The sequence below is a fragment of the Aplidium turbinatum genome, chromosome 6 (genome assembly GCF_918807975.1).
Source record: "Aplidium turbinatum chromosome 6, kaAplTurb1.1, whole genome shotgun sequence".
NCBI lineage: Eukaryota > Metazoa > Chordata > Ascidiacea > Aplousobranchia > Polyclinidae > Aplidium > Aplidium turbinatum.
Window position 1 is genome coordinate 20,651,087 of NC_137477.1, and position 25,910 is coordinate 20,676,996.

The following is a 25,910-nucleotide window of genomic DNA, read 5'->3' on the forward strand; positions in this document are numbered from 1 at the left end:
CATTTTAGACAAAACTTGTTTTCGAAACATGTGTCTAATTGGCCACGTTTTTCTACGTTCGACTGCCTAGCTTTTGTGCACTATCACGGGATGGTTATCTCATACTTATTCAGAAGAGGTTTCTTAGCCAATCATTAATTTTCATTAAATCAGTATCAACTATAGTTCTAGCCAATATAATATGTCGATCTAAAATCATGCGTGTTGAATTGACATCACGCAGTGTAGTGTAAACGTTCTGACAGTGAAGACGTGGCAGTCGAGTGCTTCAAAAGTACATCACTCCCGTGCATACGTTCATTCTAACACAAATATGCACTCGTAGCTCAAGAGGACAAAGTGACTCGACGTACCAGAAGAAAAAACAAAAAGACTCATAATCTCGGGAGGCCCCACAGCGTGCCTCAAGCCGGTAAGTGGATGGTTGAAATCTATGTGGTCATGGTTGATCGATTTCATTCTTGTTTGGATTGGCGTATATGGTTTGTCCCATTGTATCATCTTCAGCCGATGTTCTGATATTTGCTGACGCCGATATTTATGCCTCATCGGCTGGCCTAACCCTAATCCTGGTTGTACCTCGCGTAAGTGTAACTCAGTAACAAGTAAGATCAAAGTGTCATGTAAAACGTCAATCAAAACGTCAATCAATGTCATTTATGACTGAAAAAAGTAAGAGACACAGAGGTTACTATGCTATCAGTCTGCTTTTTTTCTTAGACACAAATCCTTCATCCCGGGTTCCTTCTTATTTAACGAGCTCGCATCTCTCCATACCTGGATTGAACAATGAACCGCCGTCTGAACTCAACGTCACGTCATCGATGACGTCATTAAACGTCAAGGTAATTATCACTTTCGCCGAGACCATTGTGTGGTTGGCTGTCGCGTGGTGGTGAAGAAGGGATCAGTGATAATAATGGTATTAAGCAACATCCTTATCAAAGTAGTGCGACCCATGCTCTCCTAGGCGCCGCACAAGACTTTAGAAGATGAAAATACCCAACGAATTGGCAGTAATGTCCATCCAGTGGCGTGAAAGGTTTTGAAATGGCCCTTGAAAACTTCCGACTTCTTATTTAACGTCAAAGACGAATCCTATCAACTAAGTGCAGTGGTGTATGAGAGATTAATGTTTGATTGTTTCATTTCCAGGACACGTACCTCGTTGAGGTGACCATCAGTAGTTGCTCTCGCTGCCACAAGTGCGGATCGTTGGTCTATGACGAGGAGATCATGGCAGGCTGGATCGCTGATGACTCCAATCTGAATACGCAGTAAGTTGATAAATTACGTTACTGTACGTTCTATATACGTTACGGAAAGTCTGTAGCACGATAGGAAAGTCGAAAATCCAACCAACTGCTGTTTCTTTTCCAGCTGTCCATTCTGCGATTCCTTGTTTGTTCCTTTCCTGAACATCGAAATCACGGTGAGAAAGTTTTGTCGACAACTCTGCTTGTTTGAAATGACTAATGTGCTGAGCAGAGCATGTACGGAGCAAAGTGAATAGAAAAAGCTAATAAAAACACTCCCTTCAGAACAAGCGATTGTACATTAGTTGTGTACCTGCGTCCTTCTTCGAAATAGAAAATGATGACCATAACTTTTGTTAGACGTTTTTGTGAAAAAGACGATTTTCAGGAGTACATCGTCATTTTAGTTTGGTTTAATATTCAAATATTCATCGACATGTATTCAACATAAATAGGGTCAAATTACCGTGAAGCCTTGTTGTACGTATTGCTGCTTTAATGACACCTTTTTTTCTTCAACTTGAAGCAAGAAATCGTTTTATTTTACATTCTTTGCGATAACACACGATTCTAACTCACACTGTTGTGACTAGGATTACCGGCACATGGGGCGTCGACTGTCAAGCGGTAAGATTAAACCAGCCTCATCTCAAGAGGCCGATGTTGGAGGAAATTGCAACATGTTGGATCCTCATGACCTGACCTCTGTCGATCTTCTCTCCTCTTCCAATGCTGACGTAGCTCAAGGTGATGCCGATCCTCAAAACCAACCTTTTCCTCCTCTTGACATTTTAACAGCACCCTCACCTAGTTCTCAGTTGTTACCTTCGCCTCTGATACCTGATCAACCCCAACCAATACCTCCATCCACTGAAGATACTGAACTACTCGTTCCAGTGCAGAGTGGAGAACTATCATCCACTGCCACCGAGTCTTCATCAATCGTGGATTCTGCTGATGGGTATGTGTCTACTTGCTACACCGCGTGATAACGTTGACTGATACTCGATAGGACCTCGGTTCGACACCCACTTAAAGAATGTAGCTGAGTCTCGCCAAGAATGTAGCTTAGCAACGCACGTTAAGGACTCTAATGGATGGAATAATTCCCCGGCAACAAGACTTCAACAATCGGAAACTTCACTCTGTCAATTAATTCCACTCTGTCAACCTCGGTGACCGGGCCTGCGTCAGTGATTCAAAGCCTCTAGTCTACAACTATGCAAAACTGCCAGGATTAAGCTATGCAAGAAGCTTTCCTACTTCGAGGATAAAGATTCAATCAATCACATCCAATCGCATGCTTGAAAGTAAACGCGACGGATTGGTTGACTTCGCTTTCTCGTTCACTTTCGTCACTAGGCATAAACTTGGTTGGTGGAAACGACAATTTTTGCATAATAAATTCTCAAAATTCGTTGCTTACACTAATGAGTGCTGTCCTTTAAACAGAAAAGAAAATGAGGAAACTTTGAAGCCAAGCTCTCCACTGCCAACTCCGGATAACACATCGGTAATTTTACTTGAAGTTATTACATTGCACTGTTGTTGGAAGTAATGATGCAGTAACAAGCTATAAGTTGACAAGAAGCGTTACTATATCGCTTGTTTGCTTATGCTTACACGACTCGAATCATCCATCTAGTCTTTCCTGTTGTTCTAGCACTAACGCTGTGTTTTGACTTACTTATCTGTGTCAGTTTGTGATGTTTTTTAAATTGTAGCAAAGAATAAAAAGTAGATGACCTCTTGTTTTTACTATCTTTAACTTTTCACAAATTTTAGTGATTGTTTATTATTTCTTTCAATTTGCAAGATTAATATAAACGTTTGATTCGTAAATGGCGTCAATAGGAATCTCAGAGCATCGGGACGATGGAGAGTCAGTCTACCGGAACTAACAACGTTTTTTCTCCGCGAGTTTTGGAACCTGTTGCCGTTCCTTACCTCAGTTCATTGGTCTTACGAAAGGAGCTGGAAAGCTTGCTTGAGAACGAGGGCACAATCGTTTTGTCAAGTCCTGGATTTGTCGACCATCATCCAATTATTTACTGGAATTTGGTGAGTGGTAATAGAAGGCCAACTGTTTGCTGAAATTCCGTCAATATTTTTCAGGTCGAAAACGCTAAAAGTTATGCTGAAATTTTGGAATCTTTTAACAGTTTGTCGACTCATACTGCGATAGAAAGTATGATTTGTTGTTTTGCAAGCTTGTAGAACACAATATGCACCACTAAGGTTTTTTACTAAGATTTTTTTTCTTTGTATGATTTTTTTTATAAAAAAGTGAATTTCTGTATGATGTTTTTAACACAGTCTACTTTATATTTTAGGTTTGGTATTTCAGGAGACTCAATCTTCATTCCAATCTTTACAACTTGCTCTTACAATCTCAACTGGTGCAAACCGGTATTGGCGAGATGTCTGTTGTGAACAACCAATCACAAACGACCAAAAGCAACGTCATAATCCACGTGATGTGGGATAATCTGAAGCTTCATGATGGCGCAGAGAAGCCTCCTTTGTACTGCGTCTGGCATCAATGTAATTATCTACTCACTGTAGTCAATCTATAGCTGACTGGACAAAGGAAAACTATAAGTTTTTCATTCCTTTGACTTTATGTCTTCAGGAACGAGTACAATACCTAGAAAAATAATATGTATTCTTATGTCAAATGCCCAATAAACAGTTGATAAATTTGAAAATCGACCAATAGGCGACAAAATAGAAGACTTGGTTGGGTGTGTGCTAAAGAATAGACTTGCGTCATCTTATTTCACAACGCAGTGCACTATTGTTAGAACAACACGACTCATTATCATCTCCATTCGCAGTGGTAAACCAAGTAACGAACGAGGAATTCGCTTATTCCTCATCATTCCTGGAAAGCATTCGAGATAGTATCATGCAAGAAGACGTACGAGGACCTCTGGTGGCCGTTCTCAACGAGTTGAACGTGCAGCAAGGTGTCAGGAGAAGCTCATACAGAGAGATCTTGTACTTGATCATTGTCGCTCTTGGGAAGTTATCGATCGATTTCGGTGAGTTGGAACGAAAAACTTCTATTCAATGTTTCAGCTTTGTTTTCGGATCGATTTTCGTAACTGGTTTTATTTGCTGTTTAAGTTTGCTGCACTGCAACCATGCGCAGTTTAAATGACAAGAATCAAAAAGATGTTGTCTTTGAAATACGCTGATACTGAAAGAAGTTTTGCTATTATAAGTCAAACACTCGTTGCTTCGAAATTTCTACGAGAATGCGTCCTTGCTTTAGCTGAGTAGACTATTGGATGACGTATTTTTCTGTTTTTTCAGTTTCTTTCGATCGCGGATACATCAGAGCCTACGATGCACTGACAATTGGCGAACTCGCTCTCACGAAGACGTGCGACCAGCTGCCTACCAACCACGCGATCAACTGCCGCCATTTGTTTGGAGAACTTGATCTTTACAAGTGACGTCAAAACCAACATCACTTGAGCAAAGGAGGATTCGTTTATTGACTGTAGTCACTGTGATGCCTGCGTTGCTTGTATGCAGTTAGCAAAAGCGGCACTTTTACATCGTTTCAATGTCTGGCGACGTAAAAAGGGCAACTTTTACTTCTTGGGTAGCGATCCATCCGGTACATTGGTGTCTTTTCTGCTTTAGTTTCATTGGTGATGTCAATCCAACTGCAAAATAGAATTTTCAACTTGATTTTCGAGCCATTCTCTTTGCTTACGTCAGGACGATCGATCGTCTTCAATCAGTTCCTGTCTCTCCGAACTGAAATTTTTTGACTCGCAACAACGCAATAAGAATTTTTTTTTTGTCCACCAGGACATGGTTCGATAAAGAACTGAGCATCCTAGGGAAGTTTTCATAAAAAGAACGCAATTTTTTCTATAGTTTTTGTATCCTCAGGACTACAGAGACTCCACGTTTAAAGTGTCCACTAATGTCAAGACGATCAATCGTCCTTATTTCAATGCTTCAATTGACCGTCCTGATGTCAAGTCAATCGCTATTTGATTCTTTTACCTCGTTGCGGTTACCACCACCTCAGTCACGTGATCAGTTGTCTTTGAATTTGTTCTCACGCATTTGAACACCTGGTTCATCCACAACATCGTTTCATGGCTCTGAAGAATGTCATTCTATGAGAAATTCATATTTCGCTGTTGTCGAAAATTTAATGAATTGATTAATTAGACGTCGGCCGTTAAGAGGCAGCCGGTAAAACAGGAGTAACTTCTTATAAGCATCTTATCGTTGACCGCATATGTGTCTGGCTCTTTTTTTCTCATTACTGATGCAAAAATGAGAGTCGCTGATTTTGTTTATACTCGTGCTTATTGTGACATCAAAATAGTGGTGGCATTATTCTTTTTTGGCGTTTATCATCAACTTTTTATTGTCATACATCCATATTACAATAAATACGAGCATTTTGCTTCATTTCATAAAGATGACTGACATTTGGAGGATCGATATTAATTACAGAGTTGTTGAAAATCATATCCGGCTTGCAAATTGTCTGTAAATATTCAAGTGCTATTGTTTTGCCTACTGGTAATACACTTAACAGCTAATAGACGCCATAGGCTATCACAATGAACAGTAATTTAAAAGTAAGGTCTGGTACTGTACCTTACTAATCTGAACAATGCCCAACACAGAGCATGAAGCTTGTTGGAAAATCATTGTATTTTTTTTTTTTTGGAAAATTATTGTTTTTTTTTCATCAACTTGTTTTTGGCGTCTGGGTTTTCTGTGTACTAGTTTCTCAGGATTCAATCCACTTTTCCTCACTGCCCCATCAGTATCAAATTGTTAATTGTTTCTTCATTTGATTTGTTATGAATTTAAAAAGAATCTTTGATCACTCAGTTGTTACTACTGCCTGGAAGCATGGGACACTATTTTCCTATTTGCTTCATTACTTTTAAACTTTTCCAATCGAATTGTTACGCAGTTGATTTTTTACAGAATAAGCGGACAACAAAACCTATCACGTCACATCAATTCAACTTCTTCAGACGTTGAATTAACGTAAAAGGCAAATTTTGCTAGCCATTTGACTGCTTTGTGGTGTCTTGTGGTTGAATGTTTCACTTTTAATTAGAAGGCTTCTGCATTCCAGTTCATTGCAATCAGAATATCTTTTTACTGATTTCGTTGACTCCGAGCTGTCCGGATTGAACGAGAAAATTTACCAAATCAAAAATGATTTCTTGGCCATGTGGCAATCGTACTTTTGTGCTGTGTCACGTTTTATAAATGCTTATGACCCAATGAAGTTTTTGATTAAAACATGAGCTGGTGGTCGCAACCCAGCGATGATCAAAGATACTGGAAACAATAATATTATTCTGAATACATATAATAAACTATTACTTTTTGTTGTTTTTTAATGCTTTGGAAAAAGTTAGGTGGTATTCCCCTCTACGATTACGAATCCCTTTCCCCTAATGTTACCTCGAAGTCGGTGCTTACATAAAAAATCTACAACTTCACTAGCGCTATTCAGCAATCGTACAAATGGCAAAGATGGGCTACATTGAAACAAGCAGTGGCGTCACGTTCATCTTGACTGTTGCCGTTTAAAAAAGTACAAATTTTTTCGCGACTTGTTCAGCTCGCAACTGTTAGTTGTGCCAATGTATTGGAGGTGAGCTATCAACCATTTAATTTACATTATTGATGTTTTTCATAAACTTTCCGTTGCTGCTTATGCATGTTGATTGATGATATCAATTGCACGTTTATTAGGCTACATTGTAGGCTAAATTCTTTTTGTACTGGTTCAACCAGGAATGCAAAATGTTGAGTCACTTTACTTCAGCAGCAAATAAACGACTTGAGTGAGATTGTGTGAAGTTGATTTTGGGTTACTGCCCGGTGGTGTTTGTGTCCTGAGACGGATAATGCTTTCCAACGCCTGCTTTGTTTATTTGCAAATAAATACAAAATATTAAACTTGCAGTTTTTACCTGTTCTTATAGTCTAATCTGATTGGTCAATTCACTCGACACTGTTTTCTAACCCACTTGATCTGACGAATTAGCCAAAACCCACTGTAATCTAAAAGCCTCACCGAACTCTAAAAGCGTAGCCTTTCATTCCTGCAACAGTATATTCTAAGAATTTCACTTTTTATTTTGCTAATTCTTGTGCATTTCAATTTTGCTCGTATTTTTTTTCGTAGGTAGGTTGTGTGTTGTTGTATTATCATTATTTATTTGCATCAGACAAGAATGTCCATACTGTATTCGAATTAACAAACCAAAAAAGATACACAAAAAACTAATGGCATAGGCCTACAGTTTAACACAAAAGCAGCGGCGCAAGAGTAGCTTCAAGACAATTCAACACAAACACCGGCAAAACAATGGACTGCGGTCAGCTCAGTAAAACTTGATAGATTCGGAAAGAAAAGAATAAATCACCAAGAACAAAAAATCAAAAAGATTGCACGTGGAGCATGTCATTTTCGATTTGTTTCGATTTGGACAAAGTGTCAAAGGAGAGTGCTCAAATTACATTTATTATGAAACGGAAATATTGAGACGAATAGAAATACAGTAGAATTCGCCTATAACGGCACCTCTAGAGGATTGCAAAAACTGACGTTATAGACGAACTACCGCAAACTATTCCAAAACTGTATTTTTATTAAAAAGGTGTATAATCCAGTCAGGTTTACTGTGTACCACCAAACTGACAAAAGTCACGCAGAAAATACAGTAAACAAAGAAATTGTTTAAAAAAAATAACCTACAGCGAAAGGTAGGCTGCAGGAAATTTGCGCAATACAGCTCGTTACATACAGTAGTAGAAAATAAAAAGGCATTGATCTTCAACTGTTTCGGTTTTGACACGGATTTCTCTACCACATAGCGTTCAGCTTTTGCTAAATAATGTAGGATTTGCTCGCTATCGCCGTGACTTCGGAAGTACTGCACGTACAACTGTTGCTTTGAGTTGTTTAAAGGTCAGCTGTAGAGCTGCTTTTTACACGTGATAGGTTTTCACCGGGGAAAAAAGTTAATTAAAGTCCCTGCTGCAAACGACGTAGCAAAATAAAGGGAAGACATTTTGCAAGCAGCAGCGCTAACTGGATTAAAAGACTGACCGTTCGTGGTGAAGGTGATGGCTTAAAGTGACGTTATAAACGAATAAAAGACGTCTGGGGACTAATAAAGGGTGCTGTTACATGCAAATTGACGTTATAGGCGATGCTGTTGTAGCCGAACTACAATGTACGTAAAAGATGGGAATTCTGCTGGGACCGAGCGAAATGTGACGTAATTGGCGAATTGACGTTATAAACGAAGCCGTTATAGACGAATTCTACTGTAGCAAGGAACAACTTCGTAAAAATGAAAAAGACATTAACAACACGCAAAATCAACACTCAAAAACGAATTATGAAATGCTATATATGGACTCGATACTTTACAATGCAGAAACATGGACACTATCATTACAAATGGTTAAACGACTTGAGGTATTTGAAATGTGGATTTATAGAAGAATGCTTAAAATTTCATGGAAAAACAAAATCACAAACAAAGATGAACTATCTAGAATACAAACCAACATAGAAATTCTACAAACAATTAAATCAAGAAAATTGAAATATTTTGGCCACCTGATTCGCAATCATCATCATCAGCCGGTCATGCCACTGCTGGCAGATGGCCTCCACATATGTTTCCACAACATTCTGTCTTTTGTAGGCCTACCATATTTTCATCACCTAAAAAGAGGACACGTTTTGCCAGCGGGTAAAATACAAGTAGAATGTTACGTATGAAGAATTTTTACATCCTTTTGGATAATTATAGACGTATGCAGCAAAAGTTACAGCAAAAAAGAAAAACAGACACAAAAAACCCAGACAAGTTTGTTTTTCGCAAGCCGATTTGTTAGATTTGTGGGACAAAATAAAAATGTGATGTAATAATGTAATAAAAATGTGACAAATCAGGTAATATCTGCAATTAGCCATGCCTTAACTTGTTTGAGAAAAAAAGGATCAGCTTTAACGAAATCATAAAATTACTTGCATGAAATATAATTGAAGTTGTATACAGCTGTTAATGAGATGCTAAGGACAGACTCAACTAAAAGGCTGTTACCTTCCTTGTACTATTGTGACTGCATCATGGATTAAATTCATTCTACATTTGCACCCACATAAGTTGTAAGCATCCACGCCACGATTTATTTTTAAAATAAATGTTTTTGAAATATTTATGTTAGGCACAGTGCACATTGGATATTTATTCGATTTGCTTCACTTGACAAATTAGTCAAACTATTAAGTTGGTAATCAGCAACGTCTACAAGCGCTGAATCAATACAGAATAGATCTGGGTAAAACAATAATTTATTGCAAAAGTGTGAGAAGCTTAAAATGTAAATATGTCAAACTCTTTTGCAAGTTTTTGCGTTTTTTAATGTTTTATTTCTTTGTGATTTAGCCTACTCCTTTTTCTTTTTTTTGATTTTGTTCCAATTTTTAATTTTCATAAATTTGTTGATCAGATCTCCTCAAATGAGGAAATTTTCTTACATGTGGATTTGCAGTTCCACAGCACTCATCGCTGACCACTATTTGACTACTTAAGTCTTAAGACAATCGCAAAGCAATGTACTGTAGTATGTTTCAATGAACGTCTAAGATTGTTTAGAACAGCAGATCAAATAGTAGGCTACGTCAATGTTTTTTTTTCAAAATCTATAAATCAACATGTTGCATTGATATAGAAATGGTTGGAAATTGCGAAAAAGTCACATGACAATGAAATCCTGTTGAAAATATAACCAAGAAAATTGAAAATGTTAAAAAAGAGGACATTTGAGCATTTTTGGATGTCCTCGGAGGACAATTTATTTTTCTTTAAAAAAGATGACAAATCCTCTTAAAAGAGGACATATGGTAGCCCTAGTCTTTTGCTGTTCTCATCCAGGTAATGCCAATTTTTTCTTCTATGTCATCTCGCCATCTTTATTTTGGTCAACCTCTAGTTCTTCTTGCATGTATTGGTGTCCATGCTGTGGATTCGCAATAATTCTATTCAAAGACAACTACTAGAAAGAAAAACGAACGGCAAACGAAATAGGGACAGACCACCAAGAATTTGGACTAATGATATTGAAGACTGGTCAGGACTTAATTACAAAACTGCTGTAGAAAAATCTCACAACAGAGAAACTTGGCGCCTCATTGCCTCCAGCCCTCAACCAGAGGAAGGAACTTATAATGATGATGCCATGATACTTTTAGCATTCTTTTTTAGCACCATAGTTAAAAGCATTTTTTTAATTCTTGAATTTTATGTAAATTAACTACCATTTGTGCCATAGCCTAATTAGTTACATAGCATGACAGACTTTGACAGTAGTCTCAGCTTCAACTCAACTGTATGCCTAGGTCTCTTCCTAAAAATTCTTTGCAACAGCCCTTCACAGGTTGCGCAATTTCATCGTCATTGATGCGTGACGTTGTGTGCAGTCATGTATTCAAAAATCAATAATAACATTGTAGTTTGCAACAATGCGTTTTGCAGACAGCATTCCAGTTGTCGCATGTAAGCTAGTAGGTAGGCTACCAGTAGACTACACAAGAAAATCGACAAGCACGTGTATCACTATAGCCTGCTATTGTACACTAAGACCAATATTGATAGCCATGAAAGTGCTTCTTTCAACAAAATTACAATAAGTGTCTGGATATGTGACTGAGATTTCTTTCTCCAAGACAAGAAGACCTAGTGGTAGCCTCTGATGTGATCAATCGAATTTATTCTTCATTACACCAATTTGATAGCATATTTTAGTTAGTTCATTGAAGGGACTATGTTTAGTTCAAGTGTCCTCTCTGCTAGGTTCTGTACTCCTAATATATATAGTAATTAGCTGTCAGGATTGAGCTTTTGCTCCTTCCAGGTTTTGTAGCCTATGTCATGTCTGATTCATTCTTGCATTGCAAGAGCATAGGAATATAAGGCCGAGGCTAAACTTAGAAGAGGCTAGATTTAGTAGAACTCCGTAGATAACTTTTCATTTTTAAAAATGTTTTTGTTGAAGTTATAAAATCAATGTAGGAGTTATTTTTAAGTACTATAATTGTTTATGCAGTACAATGATATTTAGACAACCAATGTCAGCATCCAGAAACATATTTGCAATTGGCAAAAAGAGAAGATGGACAGTTGTCACACTAGTTGAGCGCAAGATGTCTTTATCTAGGAATAGATATCTCAGCTCTTATTTTTCAAAAAAAGATTACTCAAACAGAAAAGATTCGACCTATTTAAATAGACTTCAAACAGACTTGTATAATTCTTCACAATGTTTTCTTGTTGGTTCACCATTGAAAAGATTTTCATTGTTATTGCAACCTAATGCATGGAATGAGTTGGCATTATTAAACTTCCGTGGATATTCATCTTCATCAAGTGGTGAAGATGATAGCAAAGATGATTCTGAAGATGGGAGGGAAAAAAGTGGGAATGAGGGAGAGGTGTTTGATGGACAGGGTGAGGAAAAGTGTGGCCTCTTGTTTCTTTTAGATTGGCCATAACTTTTATCCATTTCAAACTGGTGTTTGGACATGTAGCCTGTGACTGTAGTTTTTGCATTTAATAAGTTATCGTACCTCATTTTTAAAGACTCATTTTCATTACAGTTTTTATAGCGGAGCATAATGTTCTAGCTTACTATAGTCTAAAAATATTTAACCTTGTTTATAGAGAGTTAAAAAAATCTACTAGCCTAAGGTTTATGAAATTTATGGTTATACTTTTATGATAATGCTTTTTCAACCATCCTTCAGTTTAGGTAGCAAAGCTAACACCTTGGGTTTAGACATTTTCTTATTCTACTGAATGTAATTACCATACAACTATTTGTGCACTTTTTCAATGCCTTTTGTTAACATACTAATTACATGTGCTTAGGTTTTTTTTATCTATTTCATAGAGGTTGAATGACTTGCAAAGCCATGTACTTTTTACAACACCGTATGTAAATTTCTACCTGAATAAATGTTTTTTTTTAATGTCTCAACAAAATCATTTGTATGTTGAGAAGAGTGTATGATGTTATTGAATTAAATGCCAGGTGAACAGCCCCATTCAATTTTTAAAATAATTTGTGTGTTGTTCATCAATAATTCACTTTGACATTGCCCTATATTTTTAGTTTGACCTGGATCAAATACAGTTAGCCTACTATACACCAAAAACCCTAACAGGCTGCTTCACCTTCATTGGGATAGAAGGTTCTTATGGCCTATGGTGCATGCTTGTTTTAGTTCTTACTCATACTCAATTAGATATTATGTTTTCATGTCAGATGATGGTGATTCGCAAGTTGTCTATCAATCAGTCATGCCTGCTGGTGGTGCCTTGAGTACAATGAATGTTCCAGAAGACTTTCCACACGTACCCTTGATAGCTGTTTCTCGAAACCCAGTCTACCCTAAGTTTGCAAAAATGATTGAGGTCAGATGTTTGATTTGTTCAGTTTTATTTAGGCTAGCTGTAGGCTATCGTTTAGTTCAAGTGTTAATATTTAGTGTTAATGTTTAAGTGTTATAAGGTTAACTATAAATGTTTCATCCAATTTTTTAATACTAGTGTTTTTGATGCAGATAAATTAAAATACTGCTGCCCAAATTCTATTACTCAACACATGTAATATATTTAATTGTAACAGAAACTTATTGCTTTTCTCTTATCAAATTTTGAGACAAAATTAGCCTTTCAAAATTATATTTGTTTGGAAAAACGTTACCACTATTCTTTCTCTCTTAGCACGGCATCAGAAAGCAATCATCTATTCTGTCAAATTTGCATATAGGTTTTATCTCTTAAAAAGTTAATATTTTATCATGACTAGGGTGATTTTTTGTCACTAAAGTTATTTTTTTTAGTTGTACCAATTAACAAAAGAAATGTAGAACCAAAATTTCATGGTAATGAGGTTAATATTTAAGAAGTTATGAAGTTACCAAAAGTCACTTTTGTGTTTTTAGGTTACTTTTCATTTGTTAGGTCACTTTATTTTGCATACTTTTTTTGCTTAATTCCCTTATTTATTTATCCTTCATTGCTACTGGAGAGAGGAATTTATATTCTATGTAATGCCAAGATTTTTAATATATCTTCTACTATGGTACGGATTTTAGGTTTGCACGAGCCTATGCTTGTTCGTATAGCTTGTATTCTCGTAAACTGGTAAAGCAATTTTTTCTATGAAACAAATTGTGTTAACTATATTTAGCCACTTGTTTTCGCTGCAACAGCTAAAGTGTTTGATTGACAGAAACTTCCTGCCAGAGAATGTAAAACATTACATATGTGTAATTTGAGCACAAATTGAAACTAACTTAGATGCTTTTTTAGCCTATGTTGAATTGCTGCTATTTCTTTTGCTTTCTTGTTTTCGTTGAATAGGCTAAAGCAGTGGTTCCCAACCTTTTTTGGTGTCGGGGCCAAATTTCAAACTTCAGACTACGTATGGAGCCGCATGAAAACACTCAAGTAATTATAACGAAAATTTTAAAGCATGAAAGCATGTACCAACGAATAGCAACACCAACAAGAAAAATAACACAAATCAATTTAATGTCCAACTTGGCATTGGCTTTGAGCTTTAACAAGTTTGTCAAAGCGAGGCGCAATTGCAGAGGATGCAGTAGCTGCTTGAGGTGGTCATCGGTCAACCGATTGCGATATTTATTTTTGATTGTGATCATTTTGCTGAAAAGTGCTTCACATACGTAAGTTGATCCAAATACAGAGGCGTTTTTCTGAGCATTGGTTTTCAAGTTGGGATACTTTCCCTCTGGAACTCAACTCCAAAATTCAAGTAGGTCTTTATTTTGAAATAATTGTTTGAGCTCGATATTTGTCTAGCAACTCCAATTAAAAATTATCAGGAGCAGTGGCCACATTAACTGCAATAGGATTTGCAAACATGTTCATCATTGGAAAATATTAACGGAATGAATTTATTTTGATGAGTTCAACCGCCGCATTAACATTAACATTAACGGTAACCGGAAATGTGTTGTAATACCACCTGCAAGCTGCGTTTTCCAAAGACAAAGCTTGCAAAAGCAATTGCTGTGCTGTACAAATTGTGACAAAACTTGCTATTGCCTTGTAGAGTTCGATTTAGAGTAGAAAGGTGTGTAGTGAATCTAGTGATATCAACAAAAAACGCCAAATCAGCAATCCAAACTTCATCGCCAAGCTGAAAACTGTTAAACCGCGTGCTTTATGCTAATTGGTATTGGTTGCAAATTATTGGGCTTGTTTTTGTGTTGATTTGCCTGTTTTGGGCTTGATTTTTAGATTCACTTGCTTGTTTTCAAAAAACAACCTGGCATCACTGTGTAAAATGAAAAGTTCAATGACAGTGCAACCTCTACGACACAACGACAATGCAGTTTGTAAACAATTTTGACTTCGTAAACAATTTTGACAAGTCAATAAATAGCCCTATTTATTATAAATACATTTTTTGTGGGATTTTCAGGGGTCAATGAGAGCCGCAAGAAGGCTAGCTTGGAGCCGCATGCGGCTCTAAGAGCCGCGGTTGGGAATCACTGGGCTAAAGCATGGCTACTCATTACTCAACTGGCGGACCGCGGTCCGAATCCGGACCTTCTGGGTGTTGAAGGTGGACCTCGGGCTTATGGAAGAATAACTTTATTGCCACATTTTAAGGCCTTTTTAAACAGATTTCTATTATGGAAAAGCAATTTTTTGTGATTATCTAAGGAGCTGGGGGCTTCGCCTCCAGACCCCCCAACGCTTTGCCGTCTTCTCTGATGTGCGATCCACACAGCTACACCACAAAGAAACACAATACATTTTTTCCTTTTTTATTTCTTTGTTTGTTTCAGACAAAAATCCAAGTCATGTTACATAGGGTACTCGTTACTACCTGAAAAGTGTTTTGGTGCTCGTACTGGTTGTTTAATTTTCCTGGTTGCATGTAAAATATTCAACAGACCGCAAAAATATTCAACTTGTCAAAATGGACCTTTGCTAACATTAGTTGGGTAGCCCTGGGCTAAAGTTACTTTTTGGTTACTTTTTCGCAAAATTAATGTCACCTTTTTGAGTTTTTTAGGTTACAAAAAAATCGCCCTAGTCATGACATAAACAGACAGACATATGACACTTGTGGTCCATGTTGTTGGTTTTACAAACAATTTGCTGGAACTAAGTTTAATTCAGATTAAAGACCGTCGGTTGACCCAGTTGATCCGCCGTAAAGTCAGGCTATCCCTTCCATATGCTGGTGTGTTTGTAAAGCGAGATGACAAGAATGAAGCAGACATTATGCTTGATTTGGAAAAAGATCTCTATTCTGTGGGAACATTTGTGCAGATTCATGAAATGCATGACACGGGTGACAAATTACGAATGGTTGTCATGGGACACAGAAGGTTTGCTCAAAACTTTGCACAAATACTTCGTTGTGACTTTCATTGTACATCATTCTATGTTAATTAGAATTAAGTACGCTTTCTATTTTAACTCGCTACAATATTAATCACTAGGCTCAAGCTGTGTGGGTCACTGACAATCAATGAAGATGGTTCCACTTCATATGAATATGATGATTCAGCAGTTGGTGAAGGGACTCATCGTGATTCTCACCATGACAAAGCCGGCACCAGGTAAATTATTTTCATTATCATATTCTACTTTAAGTGTGGTCCTCACTAGTGGAAATAGTTGATTTTTTTTAATAGAACGATTGTCTTCGCCCATTTATTTTCATTATTCTGTCCATCGCATCTTCTTGTTTCAGTTAGACCTTGCTACCACATTCTTCATTTATTCTTTCCACATCCTTTTTGACCTCCACTTTTTCTCTTTCTATCTTTCTATCCTCTTTTTTTTCCTCCTTTTTATCAAAAAACTTTCTCAATTCTTTGCACATGCTCATTGCCCATATTATCTGACTTCATTTCTATTTGCCAGTTGGTGCATGGCTCCCCTTATATCTAGAATGTTGATCGTTTCTTTAATCCTTTTTTTCTCGTTTTCACTCTACTGTAAGTCTAAACATTGAGCTACCAATAACTTTTCTATTTTGCTCTAGGATAGATAGTTTACTATCTCATAACATTTTTGTTTCTCACTACCGGTACCTTACAGTATTGCAGGCAACTCCGATAAACTTTTCTCTTCATCTCCGATAAACTTTTCTCTTCATTTTTATTGGACATTTTCTGCTGTACAATATTTCCCCATCTTCCCGCATTTTTTTTTCCGGTTCAATCTTGCCCTTGTTATCACGGAATGGCCCGTTTCGGTGAGTCCGATTCGGTGAGTCCGATTCGGTGAGTCCGATTCGGTGAGTCCGATCCCTTAACGGGGAATTTTTTCAATTTTTTTTTTAAATTATCGGGTACCGTAGCCTAATTATCATTGCCGTTTTAGGGTTAGGGGTTAGGAGTTAGGGTTAGAGGTTAGGAACTCACCGAATCAGACTCACCGAATCGGACTCACCGAATAGTAGCAGACCCTGGTTATCAGAGCTGCTCGTATTCACGAATTATGATTCCATTACCTAGTACATATGTGTTCTCACTAATTTTTTATTGCAGCAGTTTAAATTTAGCATTTTCACAAAACTTATAAATTAAAATAATTTCCATCAAATATCAACTTTTTTAGATCTGCCGAACGATCTTCTCGTTTGAAAGAAGGTATTTTGATGGGGCGAGTGGAAAACCTTCCAATGCCTGTTGCAGGAACAACTGAAGACGTAAAATATCGTGTTTTTAAACTAGTTTTAAAAGCTTTGTAGTTTGTGTCATAAAGTGATTCTGATGTCTCTTAATCTCTGTTTTGGCTTTTTGGTGCAGGAGAATTGCAGGTCGTAAATTTTATTAGGATCTATGGATTGTAATATGATTCTATTTGAATAAGAGTGCTGATGAAGCCGTCTTTACGGCGGCAAAAGCTCAACAACATTGTTATTTAATTACCAAACTGATTGTTTTGATTTACTGATTTGTCATGTGTATTTTTCATTTTCTTTTTACCGTCTAATGCTCCAAGGTCCCAACATTAATGCCAGCAGCTTGTAGCAGAAAATGCAATTGAAGTTGTTTTTAGGCTTATGTCAACGCAGAATGAATCTTAAAAGTATTGTTGCAGTGATGGTGTATGTTTTTAACGTGACGTCATAAATGTTTAGATCAAAGCTCTTACTGCGGAAGTTGTGAAGACCATTCGTGACATCATTTCACTGAATCCCCTGTATAGGGAATCGGTGGCACAAATCATTCAGGTAAATCGTGAATTTTGTTTAAACACGCGTTCTACTTTGCCTTCAAACTAAAGGTCTCCTCAGGAAAGTGCGTTATTATTTTATCAAGTACAGTATTGGGTTGCTCTTTAAAGTTGCTATATTAAATTTTTTCAATTAATTCATTTTATTCATAACAATTTTAAGTACTTTACTGTTATCATTTGCCAAGTAGATCCAATATTTGAATGACCAGCGTTTGTAATATTCTCATCGTAATTGCATATGTTTGTGCATTTGCATTATATTGAGTTTTAAAAGCAGCCCGATGCGAAATCTGGGTGGAGGATCTTGGCCAAGAACACCACGAGCGATTTGTGGGCTGAGAATCAAACTCCGGAGCTTTTGAATTGCAGCCCAACGCTCACAATAGCCGCCATGTTATAGCAACTTTTAAAAAAATATCCAAGTTCTTTGTACTTTCATCCAGGCTGGCGAACGTGTTGTAGATAACCCTGTTTATCTGAGTGATCTTGGAGCTGCACTGAGTAATGGGGACACTGTGGAGCTTCAAGATGTGTTGGAAGAAGATGATGTAACAATGATGTTTTCTCTACGTTGATTGTCCTTAATTTAACGTTACTACTGCGTTTTTATAACATTAATTTCCAATGTAAGTCCTCGGATCGTTGACACAAAGGTGGTTGAAGTTTCGGCGTTTGATGTTGAATGTTGCATTTTGTTAAACTTTCAACAGCTCTTCTGCAAACGGCTTTTTATCCAATTGTCTGTTCTTCGGTGAACACTGAACAGCTGTTTCTTCGGATCAAATAGTTGTGGTAGAAACACTGATATAGCATATGATTATGGATGATACATTGTATTTTACTTCGAAAACATATAGTGTAATTACTCTAAGATATAACCAAAGATTTAAAACATGTTGCTTTTGCCCATGCAAAACAATTATCCCGGGTCACTAAAAGCTTCACTTGGGTCAGCTCGGGTCAATACAAGTTTAAGTAAATATTTATCTTATATATCAGTTTTTCTTTTCTGAACAGAACTCGTTTGAATGCAATCTTTTTATTTTCTTATTGTTTGCTCATCAGGTCCGCGAGAGGTTATATAAGTCGTTGTCGCTGCTGAAGAAAGAGCTGGAAGTCAGCAAATTGCAACAACGCCTTGGTCGTGAAGTAGAAGAGAAAATCAAAACAGCTCACCGCAAATACATGCTTCAAGAACAACTGAAAATTATCAAAAAAGAATTAGGTGAAGGTTTTTCGCAAGTCGTATGAAGAAAAAATTCAATGACTAGTTTTTGTGTAGAAGGAGCGATTCACATGGATTCAGCACAAGGCTGAGTACTCACCATAGAATAACGAGCATAGCCTTTTGCTGACCCTACCGATGCAGCCTCCACTTTAACGTTAACATTCCAATCGACAAAACGTTTCACGACATTCGAGTGTGGCGATCGTTAGACCCATGTGGTTGATGTAAAGTGGTCCCATACTCAGTCAGGGCATGAGTAGATAAGGTTTTCATCACACCGTAGGCCTTCGGCACTAACGAGAGTAGGATGGCCAGTTCCTTTCTCTCGGCCGCCTTTCCCTCAGCAACTATACGCGCACCAAATTTATTACACCCCGGGCAGAGGTGAGCGGTATTTACCAACAACGAGCTTAAGCCGGGAGTCGAATCAGGTTCGCATTATTGGAAAGCCAGCGCCTTATCCGCTGGGGTATCGTATCACTGATTCATGCCACAGAGTTCTGCTTTTTCCAGTCAATTGAATCTTACCATTCCAGATAGAAAACAACCAAACCAGCTGTTGCCAAGGATGTACAGTTTTGTACGTTGTATGAAAATCTCTTAGATATCGGATTGAAAATTTAAAGCTTCTTTTTTTTCTTTATGTTCTACTATATATTTCGAAATACTCAAAGATTGAACTCTACTGTGGTAGTGAAATAGTGATTCTGTTGTTGTCAGGCAATTTAAAAATTTTTCTACTCTTTTTACTCCACTTTTTGAAGTAAGATTTTGAATAATCTTTAACTTCATTATTCAGGACTCGAAAAAGAAGACAAAGACGCCATCCAAGAGAAGTTTCGAATGCGCTTGGAGAATTTGGATGTCCCCGATTATGTCCAGGAAGTTATTGACGAGGAATCCACCAAGCTCGGTTATCTTGACAACCACTCATCAGAATTTAAGTAAGATGCAGTTGAAGTAATGGACTCGTGTCCTGCGTTCAACCACACTACCATGATGGGGGTTGCTTTTTGGTCATACAAAAAACATTGTTGATAAAAGTTGTATTAACTAATTGAAGTGTTTGAGTTTTTATGGGTACCTGTAGCTTTGATTTAAGCAACTTTTTAGATTCGCTACAACTTTATCAGGTGTACACATTTGTATCACAACGTGCTTGTGTACACACCAAAAATAAGAGTTTCCAAGCTTGGAATTTGAACCGAATAATGTCTTGGTGCTTTCAGTGTAACTCGCAACTACTTGGACTGGCTTACGTCGATACCATGGGGAAAGTCTAGTGAAGATAATTTGAATTTGCAAACAGCGAAACAGGTTCGCTCTAGTTCTTTTCCTTCTACAATTTCGTTTCCTTCATCGCAGTTAACTGCAAAATACTTTTATTTACTATTGTTTCAATGTCGACAAACGAAATGTTTTTGAAAAATAGTAAGTGTATCGCCGACTGTTTTTGTATTTCCAGAAGGTCTAGACGAGATGCTTTAGCTGTGTAATGTCAAAGAGTGGTAGTTACACCTGAGGATATGCATTGGAATTAGATACGGTACTGACTAGTTACTCGGCAAAGTTTTGTCAATACCTGAAGAACATTGAAGTCTTGTCCGGATCATCAATCTAGATCTTGTTTGAGCGACCGACCAGAAGCAGAAGATAAGATTTTAATTTTTTTCTTTGTTAGATATTGAAAGAAGATCATTACGGGATGGAAGATGTGAAAAAACGCATCTTGGAGTTCATAGCTGTCAGCATCCTCCGCTCTCATACACATGGGAAGATACTTTGCTTCCATGGTCCTCCTGGGGTTGGAAAGACCAGCATAGCGAAGTCCATTGCTAAGGCTTTGAACAGGAAGGCAAGTCGCAACTTTATCATCTCTTCTTCTTTCTTTGAACCTGGTGAAGTTAGTTTTACAAAACCGAACGTTAAATTAAAATAACTGATATAGCCTATGTTTCTTGCGTAAAATCGTGCCTACGGTTGTTGTTAGTTATTGTTACATTTTAGTTGATATACTACTGGTGCCTATAATGACTTATCTAGGAAAGCATGATTAAAGTTTTAGCTAATTTTAAGCAAAATTAATGAAAAACCTAACTAATACCACAAACGTTTATTCGCTTGTCATCGTCAAATAATTAACTCAAAAGTGAATAGCTTCAATCCTCCTTTGCACGGCTGCTTGAATCCCACTTGGATCAACGTGTAGTTGTGAATGGCGCAGTGTCAGCCCTGTATTCGAATAAAAACATAATTGATATTTACTTTTTCTGATAATATTGTAGATTGATAAAGCTCTTGCTCACAGTACTTCCGGTTTAGCGTGGGAGGAATGCATGACGTGGCAGAGATCAAAGGTCATCGGAGGACATACGTTGGTGCCATGCCTGGGAAGATGATTCAGTGCCTGAAGAAAACCAAGACAGAGAATCCATTGGTTCTGATTGATGAGGTCAGTCGAATGGCAATTAAACTAAGATTCCAATTAACATTCGGGTAAGATACTCAATCTCAACATCTTTTGGAATGGAACAAGGTCGTCGCCTTATGTCCATCCAGCACACTTGAGTGTGAAGCTTTGCAGACTCCTTAGTTACCGATCTCATGTTGAAAAGCTCAGAGTTTAAGTATCTGATTATCCAGCCTTGACTGAATAATTTCAGGTTCGTGCCCAATCAGCTATTTCGCTATTCTGTCTAAGCTCTGCACTACTCCACCGCAGAATGTGCGTTTTCTGTGTGTGATCGTTGAGCGTATGCTAAAAGACTTGCTCAATATTGAACAACATCTGTCTCTGCGATCTACATCGCAGAATGCCTCAATCCAGCAATATCAATTTCTTGGACAAAATCTCCGAAAGATCTTCTGAAAATTGGATATGCATAAACAACAAGAAAAAATAATACTCAAGATTGCAACCCAAGGTAGCCTACATCATTTTTACTACAAAATTTCCTGGCGACTCAAATAAAAAGCTCCAGTGTCACTGGCAAACCATTGGACGAAAATGTTTTTATAGTCAACAAACGTTTGACATGCGGATGAATGCATTGAACTAAACCCTCCGTGGAATAAACATTATTAAGGATTCAATAAACTAAAAAATGACAAATCCATGGCGTAGTTCTGAAAATAAGAGAGACGTAATTTACGAAACTAAATAACTTTGCACTAAACAACACTAATCTGACAGCCACACAAGAAAAAAGTTACATCGGTTGATCGCAAGCACACACTCGCAAGGCCTGACACATATGTAACTGAACGTTGGTGCGGTTTGTAAAACCGATAAAAGAAGGCGGAGAGCTGAAGACACAAACGTGGAGCACTGGATCGGCGTGGACCCACTAAAAGTGTGGTTCCTTATAATTCGAGATGAATAAGCCACAAATGTACAACACGCACTTTTATTGTTTCTTGTATATTTGCATCAACTGAAGCTGCAAACAACCAACCATTGCAAACTTGTTTCAGGTTGACAAAATAGGAAAAGGCATGCAAGGCGATCCATCATCTGCCTTGCTGGAACTGCTTGACCCAGAACAAAACAACAATTTTCTCGATCACTATCTCGATGTGTCTGTTGACCTCTCCAAGGTTTTACTTTTTTCATTTTATGTAACAACTCTTTAACTCTTTTACTCGAAGTCGTACTTTCAGCTTTGCAAAATTTATTGTAACCTGTGAGCACTTATGGTTTAAATAAGTTATTTGTCAACAACGCTTTTTGCTTGTGTCAATACTATTATAACGTTTTAGCGATCACATTCGATGTGCTTGCCCGATCTGTTATTGGTGGTTACTTTTATGTTTGGCAACATTAAAGTATCAGTATCCCTCGTCACATGATGCATTGTGACATCCTGCATCGAAATAAAACTGCACGTTATAATTGAAAGCCTTGTTCAGGTCTTGTTCATCTGCACGGCCAACGTGCTGCACACGATACCCGATCCACTGCGCGACAGGATGGAGATGATACAAGTGTCTGGATATGTCGCGAGGGAAAAGATGGCGATTGCAAGGGTAAGAAGTTAACTGAGCATATCACCTATGGGCTTGGTGTTGCCGTAATAGACCCAGCAGAATAAGGATTCTCTTAAACAGACCCCTACGGTCACTCGTATTGATGATTACGAGATGATTCTCAACTAATCCTGATGTATCACTGCAGCAATACTTGATCCCGCAAGCACAAGCCTCATGCGGGCTCACCACAGATCGAGCTGTCATTCAAGAAAAGGCTCTGGACTCACTGATAAAGAATTACTGCCGAGAGAGCGGGGTCCGCAATCTACTCAAACAAATTGAGAAGGTAACCAAGCGATACTAAATTTAAAACAATTTAATCTTCTTAGTTTGGTCTATGAATTAAAAACCGTGTGATTTTTGACTCAAAAGAAGTTGAAATTTTTGCATTAAAGTTATAATGTTTTATCAGGTTCACCGAAAAGCCGCTTACAAAATAGTGAAGTCTGACGGCGAATTGGAAAAAGTCGTTATCACTCGCACTAACTTGAAGGACTTCTTGGGGAACCCGCTTTACAGCTCTGACCGCATGTATGACGTCACACCGCCTGGTGTTGTCATGGGACTCGCTTGGACGGCGATGGGTGCAAACGATTTTTCATTCCTCTCCCTCTGTTGAAACGCACTCAGTAACAACTTGCTGTCTATCAGAAAGCATTTTTGCGTATATAATATACATATTACTAACCCTACTTATTCCTAATAATGGCTAAAGCTCATCAGGCTAAAATTTTAATGTCGTATTGTATGATAATGATTGTATATCAAAAAGCATTGCAATGGTCTTCCAACCACATACAGGCTCAGTAGATTGGTGAGATGATTGAGAGCTTTCAGAATGACTGAAGTGGTGTAAGCATATGTAAGAATACTTTCAAATTGCTTTCTGACCAGGTGGTTCCGTTTTGTACGTCGAGTGCTGTGAGCGTCGTCCCAAGGATTCTAAAAGCACTGACGTCAACATAGAACTAACAGGGAGGCTTGGTGACGTCATGAAAGAATCAGCGCAGATCGCATCCACGGTGGCCAGGACATTCATCAAACTGAAACACCCCAGAAACAACTTTTTCAATGGAGCCTATCTGCATGTGCACGTGCCAGAGGTCGGAGTTCGAATTTATTTGTTGGCTAAAACCTGAGTTTTTTTGTTTATTTTTCGATCTATCAGATAAATTCGGAATCTTAATTATTTTTTGTCGTATCTAGACTTCCATCTTTTGGTTAAAGATTTGCATTGAGTAAACGCAGAAGACAAGGAAGCCAATATTTGTCTCCGCTTTCAAAACTGTCATTAAATGTCTTGTCTAGACACTGCCCCAGTGCTTCATGCTTCCAATAGGCGTTGACTGTTCAACCGTGCAGGAGCTCAACAATTGATGAGGTTGATAACAATGTACTCAGTTTTTTTACTCAACTGTTCGCATTGTTGAAAGGTGAAGATCAATTCAATATTGAATGCAACATCGTGTAATACACTTATTATCATTTTCATCAACAGGGGGCGACACCAAAGGACGGCCCCAGTGCGGGGTGCACGATGGTATCCGCAATGGTATCTCTTGCTTTGAACAAGCCGGTTCGTCAGGATATAGCCATGACAGGAGAGGTCTCTCTTACTGGGAAAGTATTGCCAGTTGGTGGCATCAAAGAAAAAACTCTCGCCGTGAGTGAAAATCTTTTAATTAATGTGCACGTTTGCTCTTACATGGGCTCCACATTGAACAGTGACTTTGGTCGCGTAAACGGAGCGATGATTTGATTCCCGGCTCTGAAAACCACCAAACGTTATTATTATCGCAACATCAGTTCAACTCTAGTTGTTTTAGCGCAGTCAGGTGTCGCTTCCTTGCTTTTAAACGTAATCGGTCACGCTTAAATAATTACACTTTGAGAAAATTTTGAACTGTTTCTTGCTCGGTGGTGCTCAGGTGACGTAGGCCAAGGTGCTTACGTTTGTTTTGGCAGATCACTAAAGATCCTTCCCGGATGTTTTCGAATATTTTGGTTTGTTTTTCTAATTTTGCCTTGTGGTCATTAAGGTTGTTATTGTTTCAATTTCAGGCCAAACGCGCCGGTGTGAAGTGTCTTATTCTTCCTCTTGAAAACGAGAAAGATTTCAACGATTTAGCGGACTACATCAGGGAGGCGGTAGAGGTCCACTTTGCCTCTCACTACTCTGACGTTTACCAGTGGGCCTTCTCCACGTTAGACACCAACGATCCTCTTTTGCCTGAAACTTTGACATCGAAAGATTCCGAATTGTCCTTACCTCAGTGATGACCATACCCATTCATCATTGATTACTTAACGCGGAATTTATCATTAAAGATGTTTAAGAAAGTCATGCAACAAACTCTGACTTTCCCTTTGTTAATCCTATAGTTTATGTTGCCAACAGTAGCTCATCGAAAGGTGTTATATCGCATAAAGTATATGACGTTATTGCAGTTAGTTGTTGAAAGGTGTTCGCTAATCACAAGTTTTATTGTATATTGTTCACGTTGGTTATTAAACTGTGACTTTTTTAATTGTCTATCATTGATGGCTTCTTCAATGTCATTAAGACAGTCACTTTGTATGCAAATTCATCTAGCAGAAAAATGCATCAATGCCACTAGGTCGCTAGGTGATGCCATGGGCCACTTTAAAACGAAAAGTGTATTTCCTCCAGGCTTGATACGAAGTTGTGCATTTCAATACCAACCATAGGTGCATTTTCGCAGTTTTACAATCTTGTAAAGGCTTTGAACCACTGACGCAGGCTAGGTCACTAAATTTGACAGGAGGTGCCACTGAATGGAGAGTTGTCTTTGAAATGCGTTGCTCAAACGCACACCTCGTGAGTCGAACAAGCGCCGCTTGATCTTGCAGCCAAAATATTTGTTTTTTTTTTCTTTTTGGTACCTTCAGCCTATGAATGCTTCGTCACATTTACAGTAAATTGACGTCAGAAAAGTAACCTGCTGCAGCTTTGAACAACGAAAAAGTTTCTCCTCGTCATATTGAAATGTTATATGCATTCTCAATCGAAATAGTGTGCTGACCAATTCTTTTCAATCAATCAATGTTTTG

At 37.9% G+C, this 25,910-nt stretch overlaps 2 protein-coding genes across 2 annotated transcripts in view; both read left to right on the forward strand.

Annotated features, from left to right (window-relative positions):
* The window catches only part of LOC145771643 (C-myc promoter-binding protein-like), a 33,569-nt gene extending 26,458 nt beyond the window's left edge, over positions 1 to 7,111 (forward strand). The window contains exons 30-39 of the mRNA XM_082583369.1: positions 326 to 412; positions 721 to 845; positions 1,156 to 1,277; positions 1,381 to 1,432; positions 1,850 to 2,217; positions 2,709 to 2,769; positions 3,111 to 3,317; positions 3,590 to 3,800; positions 4,094 to 4,300; positions 4,575 to 7,111. Coding sequence (XP_082439495.1) covers positions 326 to 412; positions 721 to 845; positions 1,156 to 1,277; positions 1,381 to 1,432; positions 1,850 to 2,217; positions 2,709 to 2,769; positions 3,111 to 3,317; positions 3,590 to 3,800; positions 4,094 to 4,300; positions 4,575 to 4,717 — 1,583 coding nt within the window. The 3' untranslated portion in view covers positions 4,718 to 7,111. The remainder of the gene's footprint in view (positions 1 to 325; positions 413 to 720; positions 846 to 1,155; positions 1,278 to 1,380; positions 1,433 to 1,849; positions 2,218 to 2,708; positions 2,770 to 3,110; positions 3,318 to 3,589; positions 3,801 to 4,093; positions 4,301 to 4,574) is intronic.
* A 4,235-nt stretch (positions 7,112 to 11,346) lies between these two features.
* LOC145771552 (lon protease homolog, mitochondrial-like) lies at positions 11,347 to 25,370 on the forward strand. The gene is made up of 19 exons (XM_082583255.1): positions 11,347 to 11,791; positions 12,609 to 12,757; positions 15,506 to 15,717; positions 15,832 to 15,951; positions 16,958 to 17,048; positions 17,484 to 17,576; positions 18,025 to 18,129; positions 18,647 to 18,806; positions 19,609 to 19,753; positions 20,039 to 20,126; positions 20,491 to 20,664; positions 21,118 to 21,261; positions 22,284 to 22,406; positions 22,719 to 22,835; positions 22,984 to 23,124; positions 23,251 to 23,422; positions 23,733 to 23,941; positions 24,337 to 24,501; positions 24,900 to 25,370. The coding sequence occupies exons 1-19, from the start codon at positions 11,395 to 11,397 to the stop codon at positions 25,113 to 25,115; spliced, it is 3,021 nt and encodes a 1,006-aa protein (XP_082439381.1). The 5' UTR covers positions 11,347 to 11,394; the 3' UTR covers positions 25,116 to 25,370.
* The last annotated feature ends 540 nt before the right edge of the window (positions 25,371 to 25,910 follow it).

Excerpts from the sequence above, each read along its gene's own strand:
- LOC145771552 (XM_082583255.1), top strand. The coding sequence starts at position 11,395 with ATGATATTTAGACAACCAATGTCAGCATCCAGAAACATATTTGCAATT. Across the intron at positions 22,836-22,983 it reads AAAAGATGGCGATTGCAAGG|CAATACTTGATCCCGCAAGC; the intron begins GTAAGAAGTTAA and ends GTATCACTGCAG. Across the intron at positions 23,942-24,336 it reads TGCATGTGCACGTGCCAGAG|GGGGCGACACCAAAGGACGG; the intron begins GTCGGAGTTCGA and ends TTTCATCAACAG.